Source organism: Strix aluco, chromosome 2, assembly GCF_031877795.1.
Source record: "Strix aluco isolate bStrAlu1 chromosome 2, bStrAlu1.hap1, whole genome shotgun sequence".
NCBI lineage: Eukaryota > Metazoa > Chordata > Aves > Strigiformes > Strigidae > Strix > Strix aluco.
Window position 1 is genome coordinate 63,551,661 of NC_133932.1, and position 20,462 is coordinate 63,572,122.

The 20,462-nt window shown below is 40.4% G+C and overlaps 1 protein-coding gene across 1 annotated transcript in view; it reads left to right on the forward strand.

The window, feature by feature from the left end:
- Positions 1-20,462, forward strand: part of OCA2 (OCA2 melanosomal transmembrane protein) — a 192,961-nt gene that overhangs the window by 111,780 nt on the left and 60,719 nt on the right. Inside the window, exons 18-20 of the mRNA XM_074816908.1 lie at positions 2,341-2,468; positions 7,123-7,182; positions 7,736-7,840. Coding sequence (XP_074673009.1) covers positions 2,341-2,468; positions 7,123-7,182; positions 7,736-7,840 — 293 coding nt within the window. The remainder of the gene's footprint in view (positions 1-2,340; positions 2,469-7,122; positions 7,183-7,735; positions 7,841-20,462) is intronic.

Sequence of the window (20,462 nt, forward strand, 5' to 3'; positions counted from 1 at the left end):
ATTCCCACCCTGCTCTCTTTTGTGGTTGGTTTTGCTCTCCTCCTCCCTTGCAGTATGGCGCTCATGCATGAACTATTTTTGACCATGCACTCTGATTTGATCACTGTGACCAAAGCAGGGAACAGACTTGCTCAGCTGGCAGCATGGCAATGTCTCTGTCTTTGGAGGTGAGAAGAGCTGGCTGTGAGTCATGGTTTTTGGATCCAGTGAGGCCCTCAGATCAGATTTTACTCAAAATCTGTATCAGGAGCAATGTAGGAACTGAAGCTACAAAATTTGGGATATAAAATTCCTTTGGTTTTCAGCTCTCTGCTTAGCTTTGGCTTTGTTTCCATCTATATGGTGGTATTTCTGCCGACAAGCCATTAAATTTCCTAGTCCTTCATACCTGCTCCCTTACAAGGATTTCCCTGCATCTCCCTGTAGATTAGGTTTGCACCAGTCTAAAAGAAACCTTATTGTGAGAGATGCTTATCAAGGAAACAGCAAGGCCACAGTGATCAGCTGTGTGGAAGCTTTTCAAGAAGGATCATGCTGAGAGAGAAGTCATTTGTAGTGCTGGGAAATGTGGTTTCAGCCAAGCAAAGAGTACAAAAGCCAGGTTAGGGCTATCAAGAATAGAGCTGAACTGGGGAGAAGATGGCACTTGGAGATGCTTGAGAGGACAGAAATAGGTCATCATCTGAAGAGTTGGTGTCACTGAAAGTGTTTTGGTTTTGGAGCCAAACAATGCAAGAAGTATGATTTCAGTGCTGCGCAAATACTGCAGCAGGAAATAAACCCACATCAAAGAGTGAAAGCTGGAGCTAGGGTCAAGCTAGCTGGTTTAGCTCTCCTTACCAAACAGACCAGCCAGAGTATCTCCTGAGCTGCTGGTTTTGGCTTTTGGGCAGGTCTGGTTGTCTGCACTGGGCTTCAATGTTTTCAACAGGTGTTCGTTACTGATCACAGTTAACCTGAAATTCTCATTTAGAGTGCAGTGTGTCACTGAAAGCTCCTAAAATGTACCTGAGAGAGCAAAATTCTTTCTTCGATTAGGGAATTGAATCTGTGACACTGTATAGGAATTTTCACAGAAAACAATTAATTTTTACAGCTTCATGAACAGTGAAAACATTTGGTGTCTCTACTTCTCTTGTATTAAATACGATTTAAATAGAATATAGCTTAATTTTAAACTGTTGGATATTTTTGGATCTCTTCTTTTAATTTAATGGAAAAATACATATGCATAAGTTGAATGGTCTAAAATTATATGAATCAGTCTTCTATCTGAATTTTCTTACAAGTGTTAAAGGCTTTTGGAGAGGGCTCGCTTTATTCATCTATCTACTTTATATCAGGGACCTGTTTTCCCTAAGTCACATTTGTTATTTGATTGCAAGTTGATGACTTAAAGTTTTTTGCCAGCAAAGATTGTTATTATTCTCTCTTCCTCACCTTTTCTGCAACTCTGTGAATCCATCACTTTCCAACTATGAATATATGAAATATTATGAGGTGTATGAAATAGTAATTTGAAGAGGTGGAAGGCTTTATTTCCATGCCATTTAAAAAACCCTTAAATTATGTATCTTAGATTTTTGTATCAAAAATAAAATAAATCATCTGCTATTTAGGAAAAAAAATAGAGAAGAGACAGAAAGAGGAACATCATTCTGAGGAAAGAAACACCCAAACCCCTTTTGTTTCATGTCTGAAATCCCATTCTATTGCCTAAGATAAGTGTGCCAGAGGAATCAAAGACCTTCAGAAAGAATTTTATCTGTGCAGAGAGAACGTGAGCCTTGCTGGGACAGGACATTTGCTGATTATGGTCTCTGGCTGATTGTGCATTTGATTTGCATTTTTTATCAATCAGTTGCCTAAATATGTGCCTTAAAACACTTCAGGATGCATAGAAGGATCCTGTCTGGAAAGGGCCTGTTTTGCTTTTTAAAGTCAGTCTCTCTTCTTTTTTTAAAGAGGTTTTCCTTTCCTCTGTTTATCTTCTAGGGCAGGTAGCCAGTGAGTTCTCAAGGGCCTGGGGCTGCAGCCAGCCTTTCGGGAGCTGCAGAATCCTTTAGTCTAACTCCTAAACACCAAAAGGTTTCTCTGTGATTCAAACCCATTGATTGTTGGGGGTAACCCAAATGTGCCTTATTTGCCTTTATTTCTTTTCTAATATATTTTAATTTGAAATCAGAGACCATTCATCCTGTGGTATCTGTGAACTTTCCCTGTTACAGCGTCAGAGCAAAAGTGTGACAAAAACCTGAAAATTACAATACTGTAACTTTTACATTGGTAGGACATAACAAGGCTGTGAAAGGTAAAGTGTTCTCTCTTTTTCTCACACAGGCTGGATTGCCATGTTGGGAGCCATTTGGCTGCTAGTGCTAGCAGACATCCATGATTTTGAAATGATATTGAACAGAGTTGAGTGGGCAACCCTCCTTTTCTTTGCAGCCTTGTTTATTCTCATGGAGGTAAGATTTTCTCATTTCTAAAGCCTGAAGAGTTATAACCGATTTAAAAGATGAATTATGTTCCTGGGCAGAGGCCTCCTGCAGATTCAATCACATGGGAATATTCAATCACATGGGAATATTGTAGATTGAGTGTAGCCATGGTAGAGAGAAATTGCAGATTCATGGACGTTGGCTGGACCTCTTTGATATTTAATTTTTCACTGTAAGCTTCATCTCACTCTCCTTCTGCTGCGTTTGTTGAATATATCTGACACAATCATTTTCATATAAGTGGAATTTTAGTTTCCAGGTTTGTCGACAGTTTATGTGTGCAGATACTTTATATGTATTTATGTGTTTGTTTTGCAATTATTTAGATAAGTAGTAGGAAAAATAAAAGAGCAAGAATAAACCAGAACTGAAAAATGTTCCTAATGCTGTCTGCTACATGCTGGCTACCAAATGGCGTAAGAGATTTCATGGGAGTGTGGTTTGAAAGGATAATATCACTGACTTTCAGTTTGCAATTTAATTTAAAAATGAATTCAGTACTTGAAATGCCTGGTTATCTTGCTGTGTAGTTTTATTGTGTTTGTCTGCTTGGCTGTTAGAAACAGTCCACCCATGTTTGTATCCCATTTTATGTACTATTTGATGCTTTCTTATAGCCTGAGTGGATTTATTTTTACCCCAAATATTTGGATAATTCTTTGTATGACTACTCACATTTACTTGTCAATTAGGCTTCTAGAATGCTTGGTATTTTTCAGTTGTAATTTGTTGGGTTTAAATGATGTAATAGTGTAGAAACATGACTGACAAAACCCTAGTGACCACCAGCACCCCCATGGCTAGTGAACTGTTTGAGTGAGTAGCCTGGGAAAAGCCTGTAATAAAAAATTTACTTACACAGCCTCCTTCCTCCCCCCTTCCCCTCAGTAATTGCAAAGAGTCCAAGAATTTGTAAATTGGGATCTATTAAAAAAAAAAAATCACCAACAGTAAAAGGAACAAAATTTGAAACAAATACAAACAATGAATAATTCAACTAACTCTAATTAAAGCCAAACTGGAAGTTAAAATTTGGTAACCTCTGAGAAGATGAATGGAAACTCTGATTATCATTAGGAGGCTTGTTTGCAAGCTACTAGGTCTAAAATTCATCAGGAACTGTTGATTTATTGTACACTCATTAGTACAGGCAATTTTTAGTTCTCTATGTTGTCAGGCTCTATATATCCTTGCATTTTCTAGCTATCATAGGGAATCCATATTGAAGCCATGTTTATTTTGTCTGCTGCTGCTGTAACAGTTTATTATTTGCATTCCCTGATGTATTTATTGTTCTAGCTTGGATTGAATGGTTTTGATTTGAGTGCCGTGTGACTGCACAATAACATAGTAAAACGTGCAGGAAGTTATTTGCCATTTACTGCCAGACTTTGGATACAACTGTTGTAATCCACTGAACTTCATTTTTATGGTTTCTCAGGTCACCAGTGAATAGTTTGCTAATGAAAGAATATTTTTCCTTTGGCTCTCTGGAATAGCATCAATTTAAGGTCATGAAAGAAACTTGTACAAATAATCAAGAAAAAAGCAGGAGACATTAAATTTTTCCGCATAAATGAATGAGAAAAGTGTTCTAAGTATCATCGCTTCTAATTTTGATCTGAATTTATTACACTCTGGATTAGCAGGAGATGACAGTCCTTGCCAAGGCATTTTTTTTCCTTTAGGGCAACAATGGCAAGAAGAAACAAGTCAAAACAAAGATATGCATTGAAATATAAGAAATTTTTCAATGATCTAGGCATTCAGCAGTTGTCAGCTCATATTCTTCACCTCACTGATCCTTTACCTTGGATGCTTCCCTGTCTGAATCTACTTCCTACTGCTGTAAATGTTTCCTTTCCTATTACAAGGCACATTTAAAAACCTGTGTGGGACTTAGGCTGCAAGTCATTTTGGAAAATATGATTTGAGTTCCAGAGCCATGGGGGAACTCTTGGAAGTTCTGCCTTTGCATGCTCCTCAGTCCAGTCTGGTAGATCTTTTGCAATGAAAAAATCAGAAATCCTTTGGAGCTCTGTTGTTTTCTATTGTGTCCTTCTGGTACTTTGTCTCTACAGCAGTCTTTTTAGTCCTTGTTCACAAGTGGCTGTTACAGATTATAAAATCTTTCTGCTTCTTCTGTCTCTGTGACATAAGTTCCTTCGCCTCTCAGGGATACAGTATTTTGTTCACTTTTATAGTCGAAATTGACATTTTACCTCAGTGCCCTCAGAGTTTATTTTCAACAGTCCTCATGGCATACTGTCCATAAGAGGGTTTCATGCAAATTTTTATGCACAAATTAAACTTTGATCTAAAATGGCACATGAATTTTTCTGCAGTAAAACTCTATTTTGAGCTGTCAGACAGGAACTAGTACACTTGAAGTAGTAGTACAGTAATAATTATTCCTCTTAGAAGACACAGGAAGATCCAGGACATCCTCTGTGCATTTTACACCCAGGGAAGGCCAGTGGAGGGGTGCTAACTGCTGAGTGTCACTTAGGTGCTTGCAGGCGATTGGCCTGGATATTGTAGATACACCCTAAAGCTGGTTATGCAATTAGTACTGTCATCAGCTCTAACGTGATGAGCTACCTGCAGACTGACTGTCTTGCAGGAGCGATGTGCCTGTCCTTCACTCCCTTCCCTCTTTCCCGAATATCTCTTTTGTAGTACCATGCCTGGATTCCAGAACAAATTTCGAGGGTTACTGAAAAGTAATATGAACTGTTAACAGATAATTAACTAATAAGGCAGCAATGTTAACTGAATGTAACTCTGGGCTTTAATTGCTGACAACTATGTGTTAAAAAGTTTATGTTGAAGTGTGAACACAAAGCAATTGCAGAAAAAATATTACCTTAATTAAGAATATTGCTCTTACATACATTTAAAAAGTCACTGTCATAACCTTTGAGCTGATAAAGCTACACAGATAGCTTAGAATGAAAATGGTAACTTAAAATTACCAACAAGAATTCATTTCTTAGGAAACTTTCTCCTGGGAAATTAAAGTAATGAAAAACTGCCATTTTTTTTTTAAATGTAAGGGGTATGTGTGTGTATTTAGAAGTCTTATCACTTGTTTTCTGTGTGCTGCATCTTTAAATGTAGAGATATCTTGTCTTGTGCAGACCATTGTTAAAAGGGAATATAGTTTCTGGGCCAAACTTAATATGTGGTGATATCCAAACTACTAGCATTCAGCTGCCACCTGAACAAGCTGCAAATACAGGAATTGCTGGTCTGAATGACAGTCCCTTTGTCACTGTAACATTACCATGTCTTATACCACAACACTTGGTGCCTATTAGGATCTTTGTCCATCTCTGTCATGGAATCTGACAGTGTGCTGGTTAAATGTTTTTTTTTTTTCCACTGATGTCTCTGAAGGGCTCTGTCTGACTTCCAGGTGTGCAGGTTATACAGAGTTGTGTTGTGTGAATACTGACTTCTGAGGCTCTGTGTGGGAACGGAGTCAGTAAGTGAAGCATTGCAGCTGACTGATTCTTTGCCATGGCAGAAAAAATGAAAGCAAGCCAATCAATGTGGTTCAGGCTGAGCCAAAAATGCTGCAATCTTCTCCCCAAGAAACTGAAAAGTCATAAAATAGATATACCTTATTCAATCTAAAACTAGTACTTCATTCTGGACACTTGTAAGAAAAGAAAACAAACCCAAAGTGAATTAAAGGCTAGCTCTTGTGAGCTAAAATCACCCTTTTACCTTGTGGTTTGAGGGAGCAGATCATTCTTTTGGGGTGTGAATACTCAGTTTGTACTCTCCTGTCTGCCCGAGGGGAGACCAGAGCAATCACCACTAGGCTGGAGTCTTCCTACATCTTTTCATCCATGGTAGTAGACATGGTTGTATGGGATGCTATCTAAGTATTCTGTACAAATGGGAGTGGCTCTCACAGGGAGGACAGAGCACTCTCGTCCAGGCTGTCCCCAGGTCCAATGCTTACAGGGGTCACCTCCTTGGTTCAGGTGCCTGACTTGAGCATCAAAGAGCTGATTTTCCTGCCTCTCAGGTGCTGCTGCCTCTATGCCAATTTCCATTCAGCCAAGATCTCTGGCCTGCTTTTAGTAGATGGGTACTGTTATTTTTTTATGGGTCTGAAAAAGCTGTTTAACAGAAACATGTATTTTGTTTTTCTATTTCTTCATCTGAGACTGAGCAGAATATGCCTGATTTCATCTGACCTTTTAAACGCGTGATATACTTCTATCTATATTGCAGTTTTGGGGAAGTTGGTTTAAAATCAGTTGTGTTCAGGTATTCAGAAAGCACGTATCCACTGAAGAATGTAATCTTTACTTTTCAGCCATTCTCTGATGCCTGTGCCCCACACAGTAATCCTACAGTAATCCACAGTAATTTTAAATAATCCTACCAGTCATTCCAGTACAACCAACACACTTCTGCAAATGCAGCTAACAATTTCAGCCATGTCTTTTCTCTCCACCAATTGCAAAGTTGCTGTAGAAGCTACATGAGATGAATATCAATATTTTGTGAATGGGAAGGAATTGTATTTTCTCACATCCACTGAAAAAAATGTAAGTGCGTCAGGTACTTCACTAGTTGATATCAATGTCTTCTTTTTTTTTAGGCTTTGGCTCATCTGCACTTAATAGACTATATAGGAGAGCAGACAGCTTTGTTAATAAAGGTGTGTTTAAAATATTTACAGTTTTTTAACAGTTAAGGAAAATAGTTTAACTCCAATAGAATAACGAATAATACATTCATTTTGAATTTAATGTTAATTATTACATTCCTGCATCAGCAATATCAAGAAAGCATGTCATACTTTGGTGTGGGTGATATTTAATATGTGTGTATCTGTCCACAGCCAGAATAAATAGCCATAAAAGCAAAAGGGAAACCTTTTCTGTAGCCTATTCTATAACAAAGGTGAAAAAAGTATAAGCAGTTAAAGATGAAAATTCACAGTTGCACAATATATTTCTTGTGTGAAATCTGAGTATTAGAAATATCAGTATTTGTTTTTTTATTTGTTCAAATTTTCTTGGAAAAAGAACAGTAATTGTGTTACTAAATGTTGGGCTATTTTCATTAAGATGCTTTTCCTATCTCAGAGTCTAAAGGAATAATAAATGTTGATAAATTAAACCTGTGAAGAATGTGCAATTATGCCATGGGGTGTGGACAGAGCAACACTGATCTCATCAAAGTTTTAATTTGATCTCTCTCAATTCCAGGTGGTTCCTGAGGATCAGCGCTTGGCGGTGGCCATCATTTTAGTGCTCTGGGTGTCTGCTTTGGCCTCCTCTGTGATCGACAATATCCCCTTCACGGCGACAATGGTAGGGTCTGTGCAGCACTTGCACATCCCTCTCCTGGTGATGGCAAGGGAGCTGAGCTTGCTGATTAAGATTTACTTAGGTTTTTTTGACCTCTGCTGTGTTGTAGTTTACTTTATCCCCTGAGACTGAATCATTATTACAAGTTTATTCATTCCATTTAGGCATCTGGCTAGCCATTGCTGCTAGCAGCCACAGTTAGCTGTGGAAGTAAAGGTACGGTTTTAGCTGCACCTTTTCACTTTCCCTTGTATATCCACATCTGTAGCTGAAAAGTAAAGTTGTCTTTTTGATGGAAACAGTCACTATCCATCCACTGCTATCATTTTCCCTCTATGTGCTGTGTAGTTATGCCAATGTTTTTTTAACACCTGAAGCTTTTATTGCTACCTTACTTATGTAATTAGTTTAAAAAACAGCAAATAATGTTAAGCATAACAAATCCTTATCAGCAGCTGTGTTTTAATATCAGAAAAGTATTAAATTATAACAAATTAGGACATGCTCAGATATGTTTACTCAATCAAGTTCTCTGTTTAAAGTGCAATAATCCCTTCATTATACCATAGGAACGATTCATTGTTACAGCATGTTCTCAGTTAAGCATAATTTTTCTGCGCCTTTTTTCTTCCATTGTTATTGGATGGTCGTGTCTACCCTTAACCTGTGTCAAGGTTTAAGACACTTCTTACAGGGCATGTGACAGATTGGACAGTTTTGTGACTGCTTTATAATTATATATTAATGTGGTATTTTGGTTTGATTACCGTGGTGTTTCCTGTGGAATTACATTGATTTAACAACAACTGATTGCAAGCAATAGTCATGAAGGGAAAGATTGGTTCAGGATGAGTCATCTCCCAGCAAACACTTGAGGACTATTAAGCGATAATGCAGAAATCTTAGCTTATAAGGTTTTGCCTCATATCCAGCTAGTCTATGAAAATTGGCTTGTAGCAATACCAAAAAGCAGCTGCATGCACATTGATGAAAGGGTCTTTTACAGGTTTTGAAAGAAGCCCTCTTTTAAAGGAGTATGTTTTGGGGAATAGATTGAAATATGGGAATCTTTTGGGATGTCCGAAGACCACATTTTCTGTATCTCTGAGGAGGGTAATACAGATGGACAGGAAAGGATCCTTGCTAACATCTTAGACATATAAAATGTATATCTTTTTCGAGAGACTGCTGCATTTTTTTCTTTAAAAAGGAGGTGGAGAGAGGAGGCAGGAAGAAAGAAAATTGCAGACATATTCTCACCTATGCAGAAGTGGTCATTAGGTGAGGTGTTAAGATACTAATGTGTTATATGACAAAGTGGAAACCTAGCATCATCTAGCTCAGTGAATGGCCTTGCACTTTAGTCTTTGTCATCCTACATTAGAAAATTCTTAAGTCCCAAGTTCTTATGTAAGATTGTATAAACTTTCATTTAAAATGATTTTTGTTTCTTTGGCACTTGGTTCCTACTGTTAAAATAAGCAATATTTGAGTTTGGAAGGCTAAATAACAATATATAGGTCAAAGTTATGATCTTCTGATGAGGAGTATTACATATATCAAACCCAGCTCTTCTGTAGAATGGCTTTTCGTTAATTGGGGACTGAGTGTTTGTGTGTAATAACCACACAGTGCAGCAGGTATTTCTTAAATCTCCTTTTATTTGTTCACTTGCTGTTTAGAGAATCAAGCTGTAATTGTTAATAGCAGATAACCATCCACACATCAAATTCACTTATTCCACCACATAGTTCACTCACACATTCACACAGTTACCCAGTGGGAGCAACGTTTGGAGGCCAACCCCAAGTTTGTGCTCAGAAGCAGAGGATCATATTGACATGCTTCTATATATGTTTGGTTTCATACACCCTAGTGACATAGGAGTATGGGGCATCTGCTATGACGTAGCCATAAATGATCCTGTCCTTCCCTTGCAAAAGGTACCAGCTTCACAGCTGAGCCTGTGCTCATAATAATAGAAGAAAGACTTACTAAGTCCCTCCAGGGCTCCATAAATCTCCTTCAGTGATGAACAAATGTCTGCATGACAATGGGGCAATCTCTCTTGTGATTTTTGTAGTCATAGCCTTGATGGGCCAGGTACTGGGTGGGAATGTGGGACCCATCAAGTTCCTCCCATTTTTTGAACCCAGAGATACAAAAAATCTGGGTAGTTTCATAGATATTAGCTGTATGCTCTGACTGAGCAAAGAGTGTTTGGAGAATGGCATGAGAGACCTCTGCCAGTAGTGGATTTTCTCAATCCAAGGTAGTTAGCCATGGACCAGTAGGAGTTAGGGGAAACCAGGATCACAGCGTGACAATTTATTTGACTTGTACATGGATAGGGATTCCTGAAATATCATGCAGAGATGATGAAAGGTTTAGTGGCAGCTCACAGTCAAGGACACCAATGGTGTCTCTTCTGCATTAGAAAGGTGAATATATCATCATTTTTGTCCCATATTCCAGGGATGAGACAGTCCTGTCAGTCCCAGCTCTTCTGGCTGTGAGCCTCCAGCTGATTGAGGACAAACTACAGTGATGGCAAGGGTGTCTAGAAAGTCATATTTCTCTGTTCCTTCAGGGGTGGGGAGGTGAAAGAAGACAGACATCAGTTCTTTCATGGGATGTCCCCAACACTGCCTCTGTGTTCCTGGATAAGGTCTTTCATTCATCCCCTACAACACTATGCAGTGCGTGTTGTCCAGACTTGGAGCAGGGAGATGGGATGGGGTACACACAGTGTAGTAACTCATAAATGGCATGAGGGTGGACAGATGTAAAGTTCTCCAGTGTGAGGTGACTGACCCCCCTGGGCTGAAGCACCCTAGATAAGAAGAAACTCAGCTCCAACTCTTTCAATCTCCTATTACACTGTGTTACTTGCTCATGTAGAATTAGCCCATATAATTGATATGTAGAATATTTTGACCCATTTTCTGCCTGAGAAATGGAAGAAATATGGAATTCCACTATAGCCTGAGGCTTGACTTATAAGGCACATAGCTGGAGGAAAGAAAAAGAGAAAAACATGCAGATAACTCTGTAACTGTGATATTGTTTCCTTAAAAAAAATCAAGTTGTAGTATGGTTGTCCGAATTTTCATTTCAGCTTCTTTGTTTGTACTGGTGGGATAATCAGATTCATAAGGACTTGCTTTGTGTACAGAAAAAAATAAATATGGAAAAAATGTGGATGCATAATTAATGGATCTTGAGACTAAAATTTTCACTTTATCTGTGTTTCAGATTTGACAACATTAAAATTTATAACTGACTGATTCTTTAACAGGATGTAAAAAGTGGAAGCTGTAGATCAATATTTAAAAAAGGTAATTAAAATAGTAATATATCTGAGCTAGCATTACAAAGAGTTCTAGGAAATAAACTGTTTTATGAATTGAAATAATGAAAACAGATAAGGAAAATTATTTCCTAGCAGAAAATCTAAGCATTTGCAAGAGTTTCTAAGTATCTATGTAGACAAATTAGGATATTTGCTTATCCTAAAATATAAACACAATGCATCTGCAGTTTTAAGAACTAAACCTAAATATTTTCAGTTATTTTAAGATGGAAATATTTTAAGGTGCGAAATATTCATGTGTTTAAATATTCTGAACGCATTGATGCTTTTCATCAGCCTTCAACACCAGCATTGTGGAGAAGATTTCTCTCTTACTAAAAAATCCAGAAATTACAAAAAATAGATTAGTCTATTATTTGAAGCACCTTACCCTGAAAATATCTTTTCGGTGCAGCACCATTGTTGGTCAAATTCTTCTTTACTCTAGACAAGAGTAAATCTGTTATAACACCACCATCAAAAATGTCAGTACTATGTGGAATTAATGTACAGAGGTTGCTAAACTGAAATCTCTGCAAAGAGCTCAGAACACAGCAAGTATTTTATGCTACAGAGGATGCTGTAGAAAGATAATTGCCTCTATGAAACAGTGGAATGAGTTTCTTAGGGCACTTAGCTCATCATATGTTGATTACTTTTACTGTTTCTGTCTTGGTGAAATTCTGTTTGTGTTAAACTAAAATAAAGCATTGGAGCTGCACAAAGACAAAGGAGTCTTCAGAGTATCTTCCAATTGCTTGTTTCGTATCATTTGTCCTGAATGAAAAGATCATGAACTGCCCCAAAACAAGATAGAGACTTCCTTGATGAACTGTAATCCCAAGGCTTTTCCCTTCTCTTTAAGCATTGTAAAGTGAATATCCATCTCCCTAATGAAATAGATGTTTATATGAGTGAGGGTTTATTGTACTTCATTGCATGTGTGCCTGGCAATTGTGATAGCTATCTGCAAGTGATAGGAAAATAGATCTTGTCAATATGTAAAAAATGTACTATAGCAAAATTCTTTAGAATTATAAAATAAAATAGACTATTTCAGTTGGAAGGGATTTACAATGATCATCTGGTCCAACTGTCTGACCAGTTCAGGGCTGACCAAGTTTAAGAAAGTTATTAAGGGCATTGTCCAAATGCTTCTTAAACACTGACAGGCTTGGGGCATTGTCTGCTTCTCTAGGAAGCCTGTTACAGTGTTTGACCGCCCGCTCGGTAAAGAAATGCTTCCTAATGTCCAGCCTGAACCTCCCCTGGTTCAGCTTTGAACCATTCCCACACGTCCTGTCACTGGATCCCAGAGAGAAGAGACCAGCACCTCCCTCTCCGCTTCCCCTCCTCAGGGAGCTGTAGAGAGCAATGAGGTCGCCCCTCAGCCTCCTTTTCTCCAAACTAGACAAGCCCAAAGGCCTTAGTCGCTCCTCACAGGACATTCCTTCCAGCCCTTTCACCAGCTTTGTTGCCCTCCTCTGGACCCATTCAAGGACCTTTAACATTCTTCTGAAATTGTGGGGCCCAGAACTGTACACGGGACTCAAGGTGAGGCCACACCAATGCTGGATGCAGGGGGATAATCACCTCTTTTTCCCGGCTGGTTATGCTGTTTGATGCACCGCAGGGTGCGGTTTGCCCTCTTGGCTGCCAGGGCACTGCTGGCTCACACTGACCCAGCTGCTGACCAGCACCCCCAGATTCCTTTCTGCAGGGCTGATCTCCAGCCACTCCTCTCCCAGTTTGTACTTGTGCCTGGCATTACTCTATCCTAGATACATAATCTGGTACTTTGACTTGTTAAATTTAATCCTGCTAATCATTGTCCAATGCTCCAATCTATCTGAATCTGTCTGCAAGGCATCTTGTCCCTTAAGCGTGTCAACAGCCCCTCCCAGGTTGGTATCGTCAGCAAACTTGCTAATGGTGCATTCAACTCCTGCATCCAGATTGTTGATAAATATATTGAACAGACCTGGCCCTAGAATTGAACCCTGAGGAACACCACTGGTGACCGGTCACCAGCCAAATGTAGCCCCATTCACCACAACACTTTAGGCTCTGCCCTTTAGCCAGTTCTTCACCCAGCGCACTGTGAACTGCTCACCCCACAGTTGGACAACTTGCCCAGAAGGATGTTGTGAGGGACAGTATCAAAAGCCTTACTAAAATCCAGAAAAACTACATCCACTGCCTTCCCTTCATCCACCAGGCAGGTGACCCTATCTCAGAAGGATATCCAATTAGTTAAACAGGACTTTCCCTTTGTGAACCCATGTTGACTGTGCCTGCTCTGAAAGGAACCCCAGAAGAGTCATTGTAGTGGGTGACTCCATTCTGAGGGGTGTCGAAGGCCCCATATGCAGACCAGACCCGCATCATAGGGAAGTCTGCTGCGTCCCTGGGGCCCGCGTCAAGGACCTCACAAGAAGACTCCCCTCTCTAGTCAAACCCAAGGACTATTACCCTCTTCTGGTTTTTCAGGTAGGTAGCGATGACATTAGCAGGAGAAGTCCTAAAGCAATGAAAAGAGATTTCAGGGCCTTGGGGAAACTGATCAAGGGGTCGGGGGCACAGGTTGTGTTCTCCTCCATCCCTCCAGTTGGGGGGATGGATGAGGATGAACACCGAAGAACACAGCAGATGAATTCGTGGCTTCAAGACTGGTGTCACCGTCAGGGCTTTGGTTTTTTCGATCATGGGTTGGTATACAGGGCACCAGACCTCTGGGCGTTAGATGGGATGCACCTGTCCTAGAAGGGGAAGAGGATCTTGGGGCAGGAGTTAGCTGGGCTCATTGACAGAGCTTTAAACTAAATTTGAAGGGGGAAGGGGGCAAAACACCATCCCATCTGAAGTGCATGTGTACCAATGCACACAGCATGGGTAACAAACAGGAGGAGCTTGAAGCCATGATGACACAGGAAAATTATGATGTTGTGGCTATCACAGAAACATGGTGGGATGCCTCCCATGACTGGAGCGCGCCAGTTGATGGCTACAAGCTCTTTAGAAGGGATAGACAAGGTAGGAGAGGTGGTGGGGTAGCACTGTATGTTAGGGACTGTTATGATTGCCTTGAATACAAGTGCAGTGAAGACAGGGTGGAGTGTCTTTGTGTTAGAATCAGGGGGAAGGCCAACAGGGCAGATGTTGTAGTAGGAGTCTACTATAGGCCACCCACCCAGGACAGAGAGGTGGATGAAATATTCTATAGGCACTTGGGTGAAATCTCACGATCGCTTGCCCTTGTTCTTGTGGGGGACTTCAACTTCCCAGACATCTGCTGGAAATACAACACAGCAGAGCGGGACCAGTCCTGAAGATTCCTGGAATGTGTGGGGGACAACTTCCTAACACAGCTGGTGAGAGAACCGACCAGAGAAGGTGCCCTGCTGGATCTCCTCTTTGTGAACAGAGAAGGACTGGTGGATGATGTGGCGGTTGGAGGATGACTAGGGCACAGCGATCATGAAATAATAGAGTTCTCTATTCTTAGAGAGACCAGGAAAGGGCTAAGCAGGACTGACATCCTGGACTTCCAAAGAGCTGATTTTGTCTTGTTTAGGCACCAGCTTGACAGGATCCCTTGGGAGATGGTCCTGAAGGGTATAGAGGTCCAGGAAGGCTGGGCACTCTTTAAGAAGGAAGTGTTAATTGCTCAGGAGCAGGCAGTCCCCAGGTGCTCTAAGAGGAGCAGGCGGCAGAGAAGACCACCCTGGCTGAACAGGGAGCTTTGGCTGCAACTCAAGAAGAAAAGGAGAGTTTACAGCCTTTGGAGGAAGGGGCTAGCCACTCACAGTGATTACAAAGACACTGTGAGGCTATGCAGGGCAGAAATCAGGAGGTCCAAAGTCCAGCTGGAAATTAATCTGGCTTCAGCAATCAAAGATAACAAGAAATATTTCTATAAGTATGTCAATAGCAAAAGAAAGACCAGGGAGAGTCTCCATCCCCTGCTAGATGCTGAAGGAAACTTGGTAGCAAGTGATGAGGAGAAGGCTGAGGTACTTAATGCCTTCTTCGCCTCAGTCTTTAATAACAAGACTAGTTGTATTGAGGGAATCCAGCCTCCTCAGCCAGATGATAGAGACTGGGAGAACGACCCCCCCGCAATCCAGGAGAGAGTCAGTGACCTGCTGCCTCACATAGACACACACACGTCTATGGGACTGGACGGGATACACCCGAGGGTGCTGAAGGAGCTGGCTGGGGTGCTCGCCAAGCCGCTTTCCATCATTTACCAGCAGTCCTGGCTGACCGGGGAGGTCCTGACAGATTGGAAATTGGCCAATGTGACACCCATCTATAAGAAGGGTCGGAAGGATGATCCGGGAAATTACAGGCCTGTCAGCTTGACTTCAGTACCCAGGAAGCTGATGGAGCAGCTCATCCAGAGTACCATCTTACAACACATGCAGGACAACCAGGGGATCGGGCCCAGTCAGCACGGGTTTATGAAAGGCAGGTCATACTTGACAAACCTGATTTCCTTCTACGACAGAGTGACCTGCTTATTGGATGAGGGAAAGGCTGTGGATGTAGTTTACCTTGACTTTAGCAAGGCCTTTGACACCGTTTCCCACAGCATTCTCCTGGCAAAACTGGCTGCTCGAGGCTTAAATGATCACACGCTTTGCTGGGTAAAAAACTGGCTGGATGGCCGGGCCCAGAGAGTTGTGGTGAACGGAGTTAAATCCAGTTGGCGGCCGGTCATGATTGGTGTCCCCCAGGGCTTGGTTTTGGGGCCACTCTTGTTTAACACTTTTATTGATGATCTAGATGAAGGGATCGAATGCACCCTCAGTAAGTTTGCAGAAGACACCAAGCTGGGTGGGAGTGTTGATCTGCTCGAGGGTAGGGAGGCTCTGCAGAGAGACCTGGACAAGCTGGAGCCATGGGCTAAGGCCAACTGTAGGAGTTTCAATAAGACCAAATGCCGGGTGCTGCACTTTGGCCACAACAACCCCCAGCAGCGCTACAGGCTTGGGGAGGAGTGGCTGGAGAGCTGCCAGTCAGAGAGGGACCTGGGGGTGTTGACTGACAGCTGGCTGAACATGAGCCAGCAGTGTGCCCAGGTGGCCAAGAAGGCCAATGGCATCCTGGCTTGTATCAGAAATAGCGTGGCCAGCAGGGACAGGGAAGTGATCTTACCCCTGTACTCGGCACTGGTGAGGCCGCACCTTGATTACTGTGTTCAGTTTTGGGCCCCTCACTACAAAAAGGACATTGAATTACTCGAGCGTGTCCAAAGAAGGGCAACGAAGCTGGTGAAGGGTCTGGAGCACATGTCGTACGAGGAGCGGCTGAGGGAACTGGGGGTGTTTAGTCTGGAGAAGAGGAGGCTGAGGGGAGACCTCATCGCCCTCTACAACTACCTGAAAGGAGGTTGCAGAGAGCTGGGCATGAGCCTCTTTAACCAAGTAACAAGCGATAGGACAAGAGGGAATGGCCTCAAGTTGCTCCAGGGTAGGTTTAGACTAGATATTAGGAAGCATTTCTTTACAGAACGGGTTATTAGGCAGTGTAATGGATTGCCCAGGGAGGTGGTGGAGTCCCCATCCCTGGAGGTGTTTAAGAGTAGGGTTGACATAGCGCTGAGGGATATGGTGTAGTTGGGAACTGTCAGTGTTAGGTTAATGGTTTGACTAGATGATCTTCAAAGTCCTTTCCAACCTAGATGATTCTGTGATTCTGTGATTCTGTGATGATTGCATTATTCTTTAAATGCCTTTCAACAGTACTCAGCATAATCTTCTCCATAATTTTTCCAGGAACTGAGTGTAGACTAACAGGTCTGTAGTTTCCTGGGTATTCCCTCACACCCTTTTTGTGGATTGGAATGGCACTGGCCAGCTTCCAGTCAGCAGGGACCTCCCCAGACTCCCAAGACCTTTGGTAGATGATCGAGAGGCGTCCTGCCATAACATTCGCTAGATCCTTTAGTACTCTGGGATGAATCTCATCAAGCCCCATGGACTTGTGAACATTCAGATGATACAACTGGTTCCTTAAAATTTCAGTGCCCAAATTTTGAGTTTGAGACATACTTTGTGGGAAACTCCATTAACTCTGACTGTATGTAAAAAACTACGTTGCCAGCAACAAATCTAATATATATAGATACATATTGTAGTTGCTTAAAAAACACCCACAAAATGTTCTGTGTATAAACAATTCTTAAACCAGGAGCTTAGTTATTAAGTCTCACACATTTTAATTCTTGAATGGCAAGAGCTTTTTTCATGTTGGATATCCAGCTTTCTTTGTCCGAAGAATAAATGTGGTGAATCATGCAGTGATGCTCCATGTGTCGTTCTATTAATCCTCCGATATTTCTTCTCCTTTTTCAACAGGCTAAACTCACAATGACATTCCTTGACAGGCAGACTTACTCATTTTTAGGGCCGGCATTTTCCTAGTATTGTCATTTAAATGGCTATGGATTTCTGCTCTTAGAATGTTAGGTGACATGATTTTATTACTACTATGCTCTTAAGTTTAATTGACATGTTTTATCAACTGTATATGCTGGAGCCATCTGTTTATATTTTTCTTTTATTAACAGAACTAAAAATATAGCTGTAGTAAATCCCCATTTTAGCTGAGTTTAAATACTGTTTCCTCAATATAGGGTAACAAACAATTTCCATTAACAACCTGGCTGGCAAGGTGACTTAGTCTCTGACAGGTATTTGTTAGAAACCAGATAATTTTTGGCCCACTATTGCCTCTAAAACTATCAGAGGCTTTGCATTTGCAGTACTGAATGTCTCGTATGTATCTTATGTTCTTAGTGCCAGTTTTATTTTTGGATCTTCTTTGCCTTCTGCCCTACCGGGGTTTTCTATGTCCTGCATTTCATTGCTTGATAAAAGAGTAAGACTGGGCCATAGCCATCTGCAGAGACAGATAAATCATCAACAATTTGGGGAACTACAAATTGTTTTCTATTAATGCATAGTCTCGGCAGTTTTCACAGATGTCTTTACCAGTTCTTAGCAAAGTGTGTGCTGTGAAATCCCATAGCGTAGAGCAGCAATGAATCTCTGAAATAAAGATGTGAATTGCTGTTTCATTGTAATTTTGCACAAATGGACAAAATGGGCAATATGACCTGATGCCTTCTATTGTGCTGTACAGATATAGGACAAACTTATCTAAGTTACTCTTCTTGTACAATGGGGGTGTATGATTATTTGTACAAGTGTTATATTTGGGAAGCAAAAGTAGCTGAGAGGGCTTCACTCTCTTATGAGTCTCCTGCCATCCCAAGAAGAGACAGTCACTAATAGAGCAGCACCAGTGCCCCTTCTCTTTGGTCTCCCCTCCACCTACCCAGTGTCCATCTAGTAAACCTAAATCATCATTTCTATTTCAGAAGAAGGTCTTCATAAGTTCAAAAGAGGTCTTCCTTCTTCACCGTCTTGACTGGTGGAATGTCATGCTCATGAGAAGGTTTTGTCGTAAAAATAAGTTAAAGGTCTTGCTTCAACTTCTTTGGTAAATTTAGAGTCTTGGGAAAGAGGCTGCGACAGCAAGGTGTGAAAATGTTAACTCTTTGATCGTGGTTTTGCTTACAAAGAAAGCAGTCTATGTACCAAAGTAAATACGAAAGCAAAATGTTCAAGAGTCTTCATTCCAATTCTGTACAAACAGGACTGAAAGGAACAAGGCTTGAGAGGTGTCAAGTGGACAACAGAATTGAGATGGGCAAACACCACCAGTCTCTTTTAACAAAAAGGAACTGCATACCACAACATAAATGCAAGGATCGTTATGAGAAAGCTAACAATAATTTATGAAATTTAGCTTTGTAGTAATTGGTGTAAATAATTGTGGTTTAAAATCTCTCAGTTTTTTTCTTTTTCAAAGCCTTCATTTAAAGTAAAAACAGAACTTTCTTTCTTTTTGATTGTTTCATTTGGCTTACATTTTCAGCATGTTAGAGAGCTGAGAGGGATAAGAAGAAATATACTGTCTTGCAGAATCATGCTTCTTGAGTCTGAATTAATTTCTAATATTATTAATTGTTAATAGATGATATTTTCTAGGGAAGGTGGATAATTTATAACTAATAAAATCCCATTCCATTTTTAAAAGCTTGCAATACTGATTTAAGATTAAAAACAGTGTGAAAGATGAAAATATACACATTTCCATTTTCATTCTTTTTATATTTGTAACAGAGCCTATGTACTTCCACAGTATATGTTATAAACAAACATTTTCTTCACAAGGGTCGATTTTGATTAGGTTAGTTATATAGACAAATGTGGCAATACCTGTAGACACTAACGTTGTTCTTCGTGCAGCAGCTTACATCCTATATATAATACACATAACACCCCATACAGAATCAAGATTAATGGCTATTTCCTTTATCAAGTCTGTGAGGACACTCTCCTTTTTCCAGGTACAATCATTATTTTTTACAGTTGCATTCTTCTGTTTTAATACCCGGAGGCAGATAGTCTTGAAACGAGTTGGTGAGGGCATTTGGCTTTACTCTGTTGAGCTACATCACTCATTTTAACGATATCTTGCCAGTCAAGCAGCAATGTAGGGTGCTTCAATATCGAACTTTCCACCAAAATTAACAAGTTTTCAAGAAACTAGTCAAACAGAGATTTATCCTGGTAAGACTTTGAAATAAAGGGTATAAGAAATGAAAGCTATTTTCCTGATAAGACATTATTTTTCTCCTTCTAATATTGATAAGGGTTTTGTTCACATAATCTGAAGAGGGAATAATGAAGGAAACATGAGGCTTCATAGGCTTTAACTTTTGCTTTTTTGTTTGTTGAGGGACAGCACTTTGTAAAACTATGAGAAGTTAAATCAATATGACAAAGATATTTGTAGAAAATGTATCACAGCCAACTCTACTCCAGTTTGCAAAGTATCCTACTTGGAATGCTTTTGATGATACTGTAAATGCTTATGGCTTGAATCAGAAAAAGTTGTAGAAAGAATTCAGTTTTTCAGAAACATTGAAAACTATACTAAAATGTTTACTTCTAACCCTTTTATATTTTGCATTTCTTTTTTTAATGTTCAGGTTAATTATAACAGTAGATGAAGCTGAGGTTCATCTTTGATTTCAAATATATTTCATATTTGAAATAAATATAACTGCAGTTTGAATTGCATATCATGTCTAGCAGTGGCGGCTTGAGAGAAACAAAATTTGAGAGGAGAAATAAAATCTTCCATGACTGTTTCATGGAAAAAAACAGACAAGATGTTGGGCATGCTGACTCTTCT